We start from the raw sequence: 14,569 nt of genomic DNA on the forward strand, positions 1-14,569 counted from the left end.
TTCTGTACTTTGTTGTAGATATTCTGTAATGAATGTTGGAGGTGGCAAGTTCTAACTTGTTATGAAATCAATATTGTTCAAATTATTATGCACTTTCGAAAAGGTGCAGCATTCCGTGCAACGTTGTTTGATTCTCTTCTGTCAATTTTCATGACATCCAGCATTTCTTCAGTTGCCGGAAATTTTTAAGGCACAGGCTGCTGACACTCTTTTAGCCTTTTGGTGATGGCGATGGCATACTTTCTTTCGAGTAGTGCTTTGCAAACAATGATTTCGTCTGCTGTTGAATCGTTATAATCTTGACTGCTTGTGCTAATTTTCTGATTGACTGCTGCAAATTCCATGACAGAATCTTTAATTTTTATAAAACAGCTGCAGTTATCTGACCTGATAAAGAATTATGATATCTGGGTAACAGATCGTGTACAAAACTTAGTGTTTACTACCATTTAAAGCATTAAAACAGCAACTTTTATAAGTAAAACATTTCTGCATGTAGCAATCTTACTGGTGTTCTGTTTATGCAATTTTGTCAGGACGTTGTGTTCAGTCTTTGCTATTTGTACAGTTTTGAAAATAGTGGCGAAGCCAAAAATATAGGATTGTCACCGATAGCCCTTTGAGCCAGTACACCGTGACAAAATGCGTAGCGGACACGATCTCGCACCCCAGCATTGAAAAATTTGGATGCTGGCAAAGTAGGTGAGGCTAGAAATACCAGTCGTTAACGCTCAAAACTTTCGGGACGGTTTTATGAAATGCGCAAGTCAATTTCATCGTCGTCTGAGGTCTATAAATCAGTATTGTTAAAAGTGACAATATCGTCATCCATTGCAGATTTCAATGCGGTTATGCCAGAAACAGGGTTGTACTTTGTTGTAAAACAGAATACTTGTAACCGATTTCCGCGAATATAAAGTTATACGTACGTATGTACACGTTACGGAAATCCCGGGGTATTTAAGCAAATGGGTAGATGAACGTGTACAAAATTGTGCGCATCGCTCATCTATGAGTGATTAATCGTGCCGACAGATTAGTCTGATAAAGAAGCAATATACTGTATGTGTATTTGATAACACTGGTACATAAAAATACTGAAAATAGAAGTTTTTCAACCGGATGTACACGTCAATAAGATCAGCTTGTCCAGTATTATTTGCCTGTATCATGTATGAATGGTCAATTATTGTCCAGTGTTAAAAGCATCCTGCTCAGTGGAAATAAGCATTTACGCAATTTACATGATATGTGTCCTCGTATGTGTACTTTGGTATCTTATATGTGCAAGTGCATATGAAAGCCGCACTGATGCTTCAGCGTTTTTGTACATTGCTGACCAATGGTATTTTATACCTAAGCTATAATACATGCAAAATACGAGTACGTCAGTATAGTAAGAGTATATTGTATGCTATCGGACCGGCGCTGCGTTTATTGCTTATGACTCAGTTCGCACTGCTAAGTACATAGTGGCCGCACTAGTGGTGCATCAGCCAACTATGTCTAGTTGTAAACGTTGCATAATGCTGACACTTGGTGTTACTGACACAGACCCTGGCTGCATGTGTGCTTCCGCCTGCGTTATAGAACGATGCTGCAGCACGTTATTATTGCCGGCTGTTTACTAACTACCAGAAGAAAAATACATCTTAGATAAAAATATATCTTAGAAATATACCGTAGATTTTATTATTATAATAAGCGTGTTCTAAAGAGGTTGATACATGACTTACTCGTAAACTTGTGCTGGTGTTGAAACCGGCTTGGATACGATTAGTAAAGGCAGCCGATGTCGGAAAACCATAAATTAAACGGATTATAAAAGTCGCACAGTATGTCACAAGTTATATTAATCGCGCACTTATACAGAATCACACACGTATTCCTGGTCAATTGATCACACGGGTAGTGAGTTTGAGCGGAATCTCCCGGTTGAAAAGATTTCACCACTGACTGCAATGTGTAATAAATGACTAAGTACGTACCTGATAGCCACAATGTGTTGTAATGCTTTGACCAGTGGTATTGCATGCGCGAACTATGTGTAAAAGACGGTGCATGCGTGTTTATTACTGTCTGTGATCAGCCAGTGTTGTGGTTTGATGTGATTAATCAAAACAGTCAATGTCCAAAAAAGTGCAGATTCACACTGTGTGTTACAAATTATATTATCAAAAGATTGTTTAGAAGCAGACAAATGAATGTGTATGATACTGCGTGTGTTTAATTACATACAAGTGGCCAGTTGACCACTATGATGTCGTTTGCCGGCAGCGGAATCTTCCAGTGTGATGATGCCACACGCTTGTATTGCATCAGCCGACTATGTTGTGTACCGACAGTGTCGGTGTGTGTGTGTGTGTGTGTGTTTACGTGGCTGACCGAAACATATCTTAGATAAAAATATATCTTAGAAATATACTGTAGATTTCATTATTATAATAAGTGTGTTCTAAAGAGGTTAATACATCACTTTCGGTGGCAATAAAACCCGCCGCGCTATACAGCTCAGGCAGCCAGCCGTTAGCTTGTTTAAATTTTAAACATGTGCAATTATTACACGCACAAGCAGCGTGTGTAAGTGTGTGTGTGTGTGCTAGCGCGGCAGGCGATTGACCAGTTTATTGTTTACACTGGTCACTTGTCAGTGTTTAGACTGGCCAGTGCCTGTGTGGTGTTGCTGGCTAGTGCCAGTGTTGCCGGCCAGTGTTGAACGGTGTCTTGTATCATTGGAGGGGGGTATTGGAGGGGTATGTGATATAACCGGCGGTACCAGCGGTGTTGCTGGCTAATGCCAGTGTTGCCGGCCAGCGTGGTTGTGTACAGAGGCAGTGTGGTGACTCAGCCGGTCAGCCGTTGTTTTGTGCAAACAGGTTGTTTCCACATGAGCCGGTGTGTGTGTATGTGTGTGTGTATGAGTCACTCAGTATGACAGATGGTGTGTACTGATAAGATTACGATATAATAATTATTAAATATTAATAATTTAACTTTCGCAGCGGGGGCTTGCCGTCATAAAATCGCACTGCAGGTCTTAGGTTTTTCTTCTAACAGGAGCACGTACTGTAGGCATAGGCTGATACGCACAAAACAAAGGCCGCGTTTATGTATTCAGCATCACGAATCTTTAGCACGAATAATAACATTGTAAGGCAAACTCCAACGCGGGAGGAACAAAGCAAAAGCGCCTTCAGACTATCTAACAATTAAAACTTCAAATACATACAGTAAATGTTAAACCATCACGCGAAGAATAAAGCACAAGGGCCAGTATCCATAAAGCAAGAATACATACAGCAGTTGGATACTTTATACAATTTTCCGTTAGTGCAAAAACTGACGATGGAATCATCGGAAGCGCAGCGAGTGCCTACAATACGTTGCAGGAAGTGACATTTACAAGAATAAAACCAGCATTACTACGAGGAGTCGTGCCAAGGATATATACGGGGGCGATTTATGGTTAGTTAGCGGTTAATTGCTCTGGGATGCTTTCACAAAATTCAGCACATGGTAGCAAGTATCTTGTGGATTGAGGGAATGAGGAGTGTACAATAACCAATGCTGTTTCCAATTGTTTATTCGTTTTCCTCCCAATTTCATGTATGTGTTCCGTGAAGCATCATTGTCAGCAGCCACCTGCACGTAGATGATCTTGCGGCCCCTTGCAAACATGGTTTTGGCCAGTGAATAATTCACAATCCGAAAAATCCTTTATTCCGATAGTCAGGATCGGTGTAACCCAATGCAAAATTTCCTTCCGCTTCATACAGAATGTACGACACCGCGCGGCCCGATGCAGTTTCCACAACAGCGGCGCTCGGGTAATTCTTCCGGTTGGGATCCAGAATATCTAGCAGATACTCTCTTGTCGCTGTACCTCCTCCGTAATACCATTCGCTGTTTATCTGGTCTGCATATTTTTGCGTCAATGTTGTTAAAACAAATCCAGAAGGAAGATCCTAAAGTACATGAAGAGTGAACATTTGACGAGTATTTTCACACAGTTAATGAGTACGGACGGTGAAATATTCGCCGGCCGGCAAGTGTTGAGCGAAGATACTTATACTATATAATTATATTCATATGCTCATTATTATTAAATATTAATAATGACAACCATTGTTTCATTGGGCTCTACTGGAAGCTGAAATCTTCTCGTCATTATTAGAGTAGTACGTCGAGTAGTGGTTTTACTCACGTCGAGCAAACAGGTAGGTTTTCACTTTTCAGCTCGTAGACATCCGTGCACCACGATTCGTCGCTACCAGTGGTGCTCCCGAGATTCTGGCAGACCACATTAACTGTTTCCAATGGAGAAGGACACGATAAGCCTGGAAAAATAAAAAACATCCCTAGCAAATAATTAATTATAAGTAGAATGCAAGAATATCTCGGGAGGCACCGCCACCAGTAACTGTTGTAGGCACCGCGACCGGCAAATTTCCTTTCGTACATATCTGAAAAAGGAATGAACTGGTGGGGGATGCGGATTTTTCGTTTTGTAAGTTTCCATATTCCCCCACCAGTACGATTCAGTACAGCTAATTTCAGTTATACGAATATCCGAAAAATGCCAGATATTAATAATGTACTTCTATAAAATAATAACGCATACAGCAGATACGGTAAAAAATGCTCAGCGTACCGGAAGCTTCTTTTTACGCATGTGCATACAGCATACTTCTACAGATGCGCATGGTTGTCCATGATTATTAATTAATGCTTTGATACTTAATCTGATTGAGTTATTAGTTCAATTTTTCTCCATTGTAATTAGTGCTAACCGTGAAACATTATCTCTTGGTCCCACTCAATTGTTTTATGGTGTTGCAGCATTTCACGGAGAATGTTGTCATCTGATGACCAAATCGTAATAGTATAAGGACAAACTTGTCTGCATGCGTATCCCTAAAATAGAAAGGCTGCAGGACGAAGTGCTTAAAACTGATCACAGTAGGGAATTAATCTCAAAATTTTTATTTAAAGATGTAATTTGGTTTACTCTGGGTGTAATTTGCACACCATGACCATACGCACCCGTCTGCCGCATCGGAGAACTTCCTGTAGCGGTCTGCACAACACAACGCGAGGTTGAGGCCACCGGTCTGCAACGAATTCAATACCGTTCCACGGCAAATCTTTGTTGAATTTTCCCCAGACGAGATTATATAACTAAAAAATAAAGCCTCATAGCAATCCTGCAGTTTTTCATTCCTTACTTAATTAAAACACCTGTATTTGTATTGTATTCGTCCAATAAAAAAACAGTACGATCTAGAACTATTACGGAAAAGCTTTTGTTAAGCAGATCGTATATGCTGCTACCATTACAATACCGATTACTCAAAATCAGTTATATCGACTATCGAGTACCCACTGGAAGCGTGTCGGGAAAGAAAATTTCCAAATGACGTAGTAAATCGGCGTACCACTCCGGCACAATTGTTATCGTCATTGCGAGGAATTTACAAATCCGAGGTCACAAATTTTGGTGGTCAGTTGCTGTTGGAATGATCGTGTTGCCGGTAAGTTAACTTCGTCGGAATTTTTGCTTTGGTGAGGTCTCAGCCGGTCTCGTCTTCTCATCAAGAGTAGTTATTTTTTGCAGTTATACAAGACGGATTTAAGGTCCGAGCCAGCGTTAACCATATAGTGCATGCATTTTGCACTATAGAGTAAATTTTTAGGAAGCAGAATAGGCCGAGAAACGGTTGTACACTAGCTACTGTAGAAAGACGACCAAGAGTTTTATTTTTCAAAAAAAGTTTTAATTAGGAATCTATGTGGCAGGCCAAAATTTTAGCTACAGGCGCAATCAACGCGGTTAGACACAATGCAAAATCTCGTAGTTCCAAATACAAACACATTACAGTACATAGTATGCAGACGCTACAGCAGAAACTTTTGCGTTCTGATTATAGGTAATCTCGTGGTCACTGAAGGAAGAGATCACACTGATAAAATTAACTACAGATTTCTATCAAGATTGTGTGGGCAGCCTTTACCATCATGGAACAAACATTAAAAATTTATGTACAGGTCTTATTGTTAATTGTGAATAGAAGACAAGTTAATTAGAAAATTATAACAGAAAAAAGGCAGTGCTATGCATAATAATATCAACACAGTTCTTTACGTATCTGTATATATTTTACAGAAATTCACATAATTAAATATGCCATATTATCTTATAGAATTATTTTATAACACATAACTCATTTTTTTTAATTAAAAACACGCGGCGTTCGGTATGCCCTTTGATTTCCGGTCAAACAACAAAGGACAATAAAATTCTAAACTATAACGATAAAGGTGGAGTTTGCTTTGGATGTTAATGTTGCTTGCCGCGCATTTCTCTAGCTGATTTTATTTGAAGTCCACACTTCTGATTAATCCTGTGCGATGGTGGAGTGCTCTATACAATTAGGTATGGTCGACCTGTGCTATAAAACATCCAACCCCAGAAAAATACAACAAACATCGTGTTGCTGTTAACTGTTAACATCCGACTTCCGCCGGCTTCATTGCCAGCAAATTAAATGCCTTTTACTCGTCCTAGTAAAGCATTAATAACTACACATATCCTTGAAGCAGCTGCGATATCTTAATATAAGGACGAAATTATTTTTTTATATAAGTTTTAAGTTCAATCAGAATTTGGAAAATGACGATATGTATGCAAGTAAAATCTGGCTTCGCGACAGCGAAAAGTTTTTCTAGTTACAAAGCAAATCCTTGCAGTGACGATGATAGCAACTATGGGGTGTGGCTTAATAACATTTGGGTATGGTAGCTGTTTTAAATTTCAGCCAATCGTACCAATGAACACGTCGAAACTCTTGTGGTTCCACCGCGTACGCACGAATTTCCTTGACTTTAACTTGTCTTTAAGACCAGCGTTTACGTAGCAGCTTATCATTGTGCAAAATTATCCAAGTTTCGCGGCATTTAAATATATTTATGTTCGTATTCTCCTTTTAAAAAATCAATTACGATTGCAAAGAGGCTTTAATATATCGAGATCTGTTGCATTGTTCGATTTGGAACAAGTGCTTTGGCCCTTGGGTAAAACGTGATTATTGTTTGAGTTAGTAGAAATTTGCATTTATAACATCGTGGTGGAGACTTCCGCTGCTACTCCGTTCTGCTTTATAATTGAGATTTTGCTCCCATAGGGTCTTGAACTCGTGGATTTGCTTTCCGTCCGGAAAAAATGGCGGTAAGTGTATATGAGTTTTCTAATACCCACTGGATTCTTCAGGAAAGCTTTCGTCTGATTTCCTGCATGTGCGGAAGAGTTGAACGTGTTTTTCGCTTTGTGAAACGCATATATTATTAATAGGTGAAACCAGCCAGTTCTACCACTGTTGGAGCCTCTCCGCGTGGAGGCACTCGTCCCGCAGGTGGCAAAGCAGGAGCCGGAGATGCAGGCAGAGCTAGGTAAATGGTTACACAGGCTTGTCCGCTTGAGGTTTAGAACAATTTCATAGTGTGATCTTATGTGTACTTGCTGATAGCGCTATGGTAAACCGTTATCCACGATAGGTACGTAATAGTTGATGTGGTTGTAGGAAGACGGGCGGCTCCGGAACAGCTGGAACACGTACAACGCGAACTGCAAATGCTGGTTCCAGTGGCATGTGGCGATTTTACTCTGATGATTCTCCCGGAGTGCGAGTGTAAGTTGTTTTTTCGCAATACGTCGCTGATATTGCCACCGAATGTAACAATTAGTACAACGTATACTTGATAAACTATCGTTCAGAATTTTTTAAATCTGCACGTCGTTTCTGTCACTTTCTGTGGTATCACCATAGGGCATAGAGGTGTTACTCACTGCTCTCTTTTTTTGCAGTGGACCCGTTCCAGTCTTAGTCATGAGCCTACTCTTCATCGCATCAGTTTTTGTTTTGCATATTTGGGGCAAATATTCCCGTGGATGAAAGGTTTTCTGTTGTGCAGGTTTTAACATTCGATTTTGTACACTCGAGTTAACCTATGCGTTTCATGGTTTTAACAGCGGGTTTTAACTGATTTGAATGATATTTTATTTGAGCTGATCCATAATTAGTACCACCATTTTGTGGTCTCTCATGTTTTTCGGTGTTATAGTTGTACAATAATATATGCGGACAAAATATTGCCGGCGTCTACAGCTTGATAAATCAGATATTTAAGCCGGATGGCATTTTCCTGAGTTGATTATCAATGGCCAGAAAAAAATACAAAATTTTGACGGAATATTAATTTCAGCAATGGAAAATGCCAATAGAGGTGTGTTAACCGCAGTTTTGACAATATTACGCAAGTCAGAATGTATTTAACCGCCGCTAAAATTCATAATTTTAAAATACAGCAGAACGCCATACTGGAAAACGTACGTAACTAACGAGCTCTACGTCAAACTGCGCAATATTTCTGAAACTAACAAAAACAGTAATATGAAAAAAATCATGCAGAAAGAGCCACACTAAAGAGAACAAGCGGTAGAAGCATTAAATCGTGTTAAAGCGACAATTAGAGGAAAGCTTACCAGCTGTCATCTGATTACCCGCAAGTCCTCTGACACGTATCACAATCCGCAGAATTTCATAGCCGAAACATAATAAAAAATTATAAGAAACAGTTTGTCCACCCTGGCTCAAGATCCTTCCTGCCCGTATTCGCTGGTGAATTCTTCAAGTTTCAGCAAATCATGGCTGGTCACGGCGGGTTTGGTTTGGGAAATGGAGCGCACCATGTCGTTCATTGTGATATGCGGCTCCAACAACTGATCTCCGGGAACATCCAGGAACGTCATTTCAACGGCGCCTCTTTCTCCCGGACTGCATGGTGCATACAAATCGACAATTTTATTCGGATCACCGGGCGAGGGTCCTTTAACTTTCTTAAAATGAGTAGCGGTTTGTACTTTACGCACGGGCTGCATAAGGGCATCCCGACACACAATGCTGATATCCGCTCCAGAATACCTATCGGTCATAGCGCCCAGCTGACGGAAGTCGCCTTCTGACAAGTCGCACTTGGTGTTACCCATGTTCAACTTGAAAATATCGGTACGGGCTCCCTCATCCGGCAGCGGAATGTAAATTCTCTTCTCGAAACGACGCCGAATAGCGGCATCCAATACCCATGGAATATTCGTGGCGCCCAAAACAAGGATACCTTCCGAATTGTTACCCACGCCCTGCATCTGCACGAGAAATTCGGTCTTGATACGGCGTGCTGATTCCGACTCATTGTCACTTCTCGAGCTGCAGAGTGAGTCAATCTCGTCAATAAAGATGATGGAAGGCTTCTTGGCCCTGGCCAGCTCGAACAAGCCCTTGACCAGCTTCTCTGACTCACCCAGCCATTTGCTGACCAGGTCAGCACTGGATACGGAAATGAAGGTGGATTTGTTGGCCTCGGAGGCGACAGCTTTGGCTAGGTAGGATTTACCCGTTCCCGGGGGGCCAAAGAGGAGAATACCTTTCCACGGGGTGCGTTTCCCAGTGAATAAATGGGGAAATTTAATGGGCAAAATGACGGCTTCCTTGAGGGATTCTTTGGCCAGTTCCAGGCCGGCCACATCGTCCCATTTAATATCCGGCTTCTCCACGAGCACTTTACCTTCCAGGCCTTTTGTCAGTTTCTTATATTCCGAATCCTCATCGTCATCCTCTTTGTCCTTATCATCCTTATTTGAGCCCGGATCTCCAGCGGGGACAGCCTTCTTTTTGTTGTCCTTTTTCAGATATTCCTTCAGCTTTTCAGCTCTCTCCAAGTATTCGGTACACTTTGCTCGAATTGATTCTTTGGCCTTGTCGCCATTTGTCTCGTACTTAATGGCGTGCAGAAAATACTCTACACCGTGCTGATACAGACGCAATGCTTCCGAGTAATTCTTTTTCTTGTCTTCTTCCGTTGCGCGAGTAACCAGATCGATGGCCTTCTGTATCGCTCCTCCTGCCGCCATTCTTTTTCTAATTCCTGCCATAACAAGTATACAGGTGCGCTGACGATTAACCGAAAAATTCAGCCACAAAATAAGATACCTTTCAGTTGTTTTTTTAATAAGCACAGTCCAAACTGTTATGGATATCACAAACCTAAAAGCAAAATCTTGAATAAAACGCTGTCACCTGACAATGGCAACATTACAGGTACTGAAGGCTCTTCTTCATGTCCACAAACTCGTCAAATGACGCACAAAGACTTTCCACAAACTATGTCAGTGTGACTTGAGAATAAAGAGGCAGTACAGTACCTTTCAATTCATGCAATTGTGAGATCAGTTCCGCAGCACAAAATGTCGACAGTCTCAGAATAAACGTGAGGTAGACAGACTTCACCACAAGTGGAGATCTACTGAGATTCTGCAATGAAACACAGAAAGAGTAAAACTATGGACTCGATTCTAGCATTTCTGTTATTACAATAAAGTTACTGCCAACTTACTAAGCCTGAAACTATAGACCAAAACACTAAAGTGACATTTCCTACGGAAATAGCTCCGTCAGGCCTGGATGGGAAAGGGAAATAATCGGGATAAACGGGAACTGGATACAAACCACATGGAATACTTCTATAATTATTAGGCTATTAGCCCAACCATTCTAGCGACAGCTATGCTGACTATGCAGTATGCCCGTATTAACTGGCATACCGTAAACCACACCCCTAGCTTGTGCCAATCACAGGGGTGTAACATTTTGGTTACAGATTTCCCCATAGACCGTGCAAGAAACAAGCCGTATACACTCTTATACAGAAAGTCTCACTTTCTGTTTTTATTATAGTGTATAGGTCCTGCAACAGTGTGCAGGCCTGACGGAAAAATGCCAAAAAGCAGATAGACCATGGTACAACATTATTTACGGAATCAAAAAATGGGAACACTCACTGTGACTCACAATTTTCTTTCGTGAATTCCTTGATAACTATAGAATCTTGTATCATTCACTCCCTAATACACAGTCCAAGATTGGGAAGATGGATTCCAAAATGTCTCCAAGGTATTCTTAAACTTCTCTCGGATTTTCGGCCCACACTGTTTTCTAAGTTAAAGAAATACACAATTTGAAAGGCAGTGCAAGCCAGTTTACTGCTGGGCTATGGGTTCTCACTGTAACTTGTGGGATAGTAGTCATACATATATTTTGTGAGTCATAATCCAACTACGTCATGCGTAATACCAGAAATGATAACGGCATGCTGACACTTTTGTGCATGATTATTATTTTGTCACTTATTAATTTTTCGTTGCGAACTTCCATGCGATGATGCGAACATACATAATTACATGATTTCGGCTTCCCTAAGTTTATTCATTACTTCTTCATCCAAATATTCCCAATCTCCAAGGGAGTGGCTTTCAGTAACTTACAAAATTACAAGTTTCAAACATTGAACCACTCGCGATCGCCCAGTGCATGTATTCGCATGCCCGATTTACGTATGTACCGTATGCCGTGCAGCTACCCGTACAGCTGCGGTATGCATGACATTTAATAGGATACGGTATGTTCTGTGGTTGTACATGTTCACTTCCGCAACGAATCCACACTTTTTTGTTATGGCCTATGGGCTATGCCAGATTGTCACAAAATGTATGGTTAGAACAATTACTGAGGTTCCACCAAGATATTTGTTGCGAACACCATGCAATGGTCATTGTCCACACTAGTTGTGCAGTTAACTTGTGTGTAATAATAAAGCCCTATGCAAATCACTAAATAAGTGCAAATTATGTAAGTGCAAATTTAACCAACACATGTTCCGCATTCGATTTCACTATATTCCATATTGATTCCGTACGCGTGGTACATCTCCCCCTTCCGGACGACTCTCATAAGAATTTGACACTGTTTTGGCCGGTTAAGCAGATCCGGTTCTATTGCTTCTGGCAGTAACAAGGTCATCCAGCTGCAGAAAAGTTTATGTGATGTGATGAAATAATTTCAATAAAAGTTCAGACATTCATTATTCTGCTGCTGTCACGCACCGCTTGACGGGGAAAAATTCTGGAACACAAATAGAAACTCCGGGCGAAGATGGAAAGAGCAACCAAGCTATCCCCTCCACAACCATCGTACGCCGCCGATCCCGTTAAGCAGGTACTGAGAGGCGGTGTCAGACGAGAGCTGCAAGGGTTACCCTATATTAGTTGGCAAGTCAACGTTTTTTTAATGAACTACAAATTTTTCTTTTCCAATGACGAATTTACCTGCATAATTCGTTTGCACCAAAAACAGAAAAGCTATTTGTCAATCTCAGTAGTTGGGCAGCATCGAATGCATAATCTAAACACGGTAACCGCTCTGTTGGAGGATAATCTCCCAGTGTAGTTTTATCAGGTTGGATTAAACATCCCCCAGCGGCATTCACTAAACCTGCAAGCGTTTTGAAAGTCTCAGCTGCAGGTCAAATTAAAAGAATTGAAAGCTGAAGTGCAACACAATAACAAATTGCAACACAATTTATTAATTATAACACTTAATCCGGCTGCATGCAGCGTGTATTATTAAAGTGTTATTATAAATTATTACTTGTGCATAATACAGTTTACGCGAAGAAAGCATGACATTGTGTTTGATTAGTCAAAAATGTTTAATATGGGTTGCATGCCAAAGATTTATTGATTTGTACACAATATATTATTGGAGTCTATTTATCATATTAATCACATCCCCGGCGTCGTCTTTTTAGTTATCTTAGTATATAAAAAATTACAATGTATACCGGTATATTGCCACCATTTTATTCTCGAATACTTTTGTCCTTTTACTTACTTTCCAAATAAACTGGAGCCGTCACAGTTAAATTGTATACATATAAAAGGGCCTGCACGGACATCCTGTAAGAGTATTCCAGAGCAGAATCACACTCGGCTGAATTGACTGCCGATCCTGATGGATCTTGACCGGACAGCGTGAAGAAGTCGTAGTAGGAATAGTCTTCCTTGGCGCGTGCGTAGTGGGAGCCGATTCCCAGCAGTAACGCGTTAAGCAGCTGGGCCATAGTACTAGAATTTGGAATGTGAGTAGATTAGATAAATAGAAAACATATGTAAATATAGAAATGTTTAGATTAGATGAATAGAAAACATATGTAAATATAGAAACAGGATTGAAATTTTGCTCAATAACATTTCTGTGTGAAATAGTGATTATTACGACCATCCAACATATTGCATGGGCTTTGAAGTAACTGTCAACCATAATAAGTAGTATACTTTTTTTGCTGATTTAGGTCTTTTGGCCATTGGGTTTTGTCGGCAACAATCTGCAAAATGGCATTGGGAATTCTGGTTAATGGCAGTTCAAAATTCCAGCGGGCCAGCTGACAAGCATCGACCGATACGGGAAACTGCGTCGTTTTCCCTGAAGTTGTTATAATGTGGCGCATAGGGATATACTTAAAGGAAGAATAGTTTGCCAGTAGATCGTTGAAAAATTTCGTTGATAATTCGGCATCGTTGTCTGCTGGAGAGACGTCGACGCGCGACATCGGTGACAAGTCGGAACTATGAGCACTTGGCGCCGGACGCGGACCGATTTTGCGTATGATGGGAAAAAGTTTGTCTAGTGTCTCCCGAACAGCTGTTGAATCGGTGTCGAAAACAGGAGCCGTTCCTTGATCAGCGAATCTCGTATCGGAAGGAAGGTAGTCAAAATTGGTATACATTCCATGCAAGCCTTTATTCATAGCCGCGGCAGAGTAATGGATAAGAATTAGGAAAATAAGGAAGCAAATATGAGCCATGGCTTGATGCAATGATCAAAGCTGACGGTGAATGTCGCCAACACGATCGTGTCGGTTATAAATGCGTATGCAACTAAACTTGAGATTTTGATTGTAGCAAATCTTGACTAATGCAAATATATTATTATTGCAATTAATTTTCACAAGGAATTTACAGGTAAGTGACTAGATGTATAAGAGGAGACTATGAGCGGCAGGCTACACAAACAACAAAAATATACTAAAAAATATCACGGAACAAAAGTATACTTGAGTAAGTGTAAATACTAAATAGTAATGGCTATCGAAGCCTTTGTGCGCTGTTGACAAGCGTTAAAATTAAAGAATCAATTGAACAGAATACAGATACAGTATGTCTCTACTAGTGGCAAAAAAATACAGGAATTCAGTGAATCAAATCACTTCGAAAGTAGCCATACGCCGTGTTACCTAAACCGAAAGTCTCGCTTTTCTGATGTTATTTTGCTTTGCCTGTTTTATGGCTACCCGTCGGCAGTTTCTTTCCTGCACAGAAATCTACTTTGCAGCATTATTCATTGAATATCACACTGTATGCCCTTAGGTTATCACTGGAACTAAGCATGCGCCATTAGAACACCCCGTGGTACTTAAATAGCTGTATATTTTTGTCTAATGCGAAAATTAATATATGCATATTCAACGGGTAGTACACTGTGTACAGCAGTATATAGGTAAATATTTCTTTAATATTATTAACTTATTGGTATTTACAATTGTTGGACAGCAGTTAATGACCTTTGGCTTACCTAGGCTTTAATGCGTGGATACGTACTGAATTTTTAAAAAGAACTGCTGC

General features: G+C 40.5%; 4 protein-coding genes and 1 long non-coding RNA gene across 6 annotated transcripts; 1 reads left to right on the top strand and 4 right to left on the bottom strand.

Moving 5' to 3' along the window:
• Positions 1-3,031: 3,031 nt before the first annotated feature.
• On the bottom strand, positions 3,032-5,928 carry LOC129599219 (uncharacterized). The gene is given in 6 exon segments (XM_055497390.1): positions 3,032-3,713; positions 3,716-3,965; positions 4,204-4,337; positions 4,791-4,914; positions 5,044-5,178; positions 5,384-5,928. Coding segments are annotated over 6 exon segments (957 nt in total). The 5' UTR covers positions 5,462-5,928; the 3' UTR covers positions 3,032-3,477.
• A 960-nt stretch (positions 5,929-6,888) lies between these two features.
• On the top strand, positions 6,889-8,144 carry LOC129599216 (protein transport protein Sec61 subunit beta-like). Of its 2 annotated transcripts, none has more exons than XM_055497388.1 (5): positions 6,889-7,093; positions 7,182-7,225; positions 7,349-7,446; positions 7,578-7,685; positions 7,862-8,144. In XM_055497388.1, the coding sequence occupies exons 2-5, from the start codon at positions 7,220-7,222 to the stop codon at positions 7,947-7,949; spliced, it is 300 nt and encodes a 99-aa protein (XP_055353363.1). In that variant the 5' UTR covers positions 6,889-7,093; positions 7,182-7,219; the 3' UTR covers positions 7,950-8,144. The 2 variants fall into 2 exon arrangements, with proteins under 2 accessions (XP_055353363.1, XP_055353362.1); XM_055497387.1 differs by having other exon boundaries at positions 6,892-7,071.
• A 19-nt stretch (positions 8,145-8,163) lies between these two features.
• LOC129599215 (vacuolar protein sorting-associated protein 4-like) lies at positions 8,164-9,964 on the bottom strand. Its single transcript, XM_055497386.1, has one exon. The coding sequence runs from the start codon at positions 9,962-9,964 to the stop codon at positions 8,648-8,650; it is 1,317 nt and encodes a 438-aa protein (XP_055353361.1). The 3' UTR covers positions 8,164-8,647.
• A 75-nt stretch (positions 9,965-10,039) lies between these two features.
• On the bottom strand, positions 10,040-11,110 carry LOC129599217 (uncharacterized). Its single transcript, XR_008691892.1, has 3 exons — positions 10,902-11,110; positions 10,256-10,364; positions 10,040-10,097 (listed from the first exon to the last, which is right to left on the bottom strand). It is a non-coding gene; the product is annotated as an uncharacterized LOC129599217 (long non-coding RNA).
• Positions 11,111-11,504: 394 nt separating this feature from the next.
• On the bottom strand, positions 11,505-14,221 carry LOC129599239 (uncharacterized). Its single transcript, XM_055497421.1, has 5 exons — positions 13,223-14,221; positions 12,780-13,012; positions 12,215-12,380; positions 11,993-12,131; positions 11,505-11,913 (listed from the first exon to the last, which is right to left on the bottom strand). Exons 1-5 carry the CDS (start codon positions 13,750-13,752, stop codon positions 11,866-11,868), a joined length of 1,116 nt encoding a protein of 371 aa, XP_055353396.1. The 5' UTR covers positions 13,753-14,221; the 3' UTR covers positions 11,505-11,865.
• Positions 14,222-14,569: the final 348 nt, after the last annotated feature.

Source organism: Paramacrobiotus metropolitanus, unplaced genomic scaffold (assembly GCF_019649055.1).
Source record: "Paramacrobiotus metropolitanus isolate TYO unplaced genomic scaffold, Prichtersi_v1.0 Parri_scaffold0000140, whole genome shotgun sequence".
Classification (NCBI taxonomy): domain Eukaryota; kingdom Metazoa; phylum Tardigrada; class Eutardigrada; order Parachela; family Macrobiotidae; genus Paramacrobiotus; species Paramacrobiotus metropolitanus.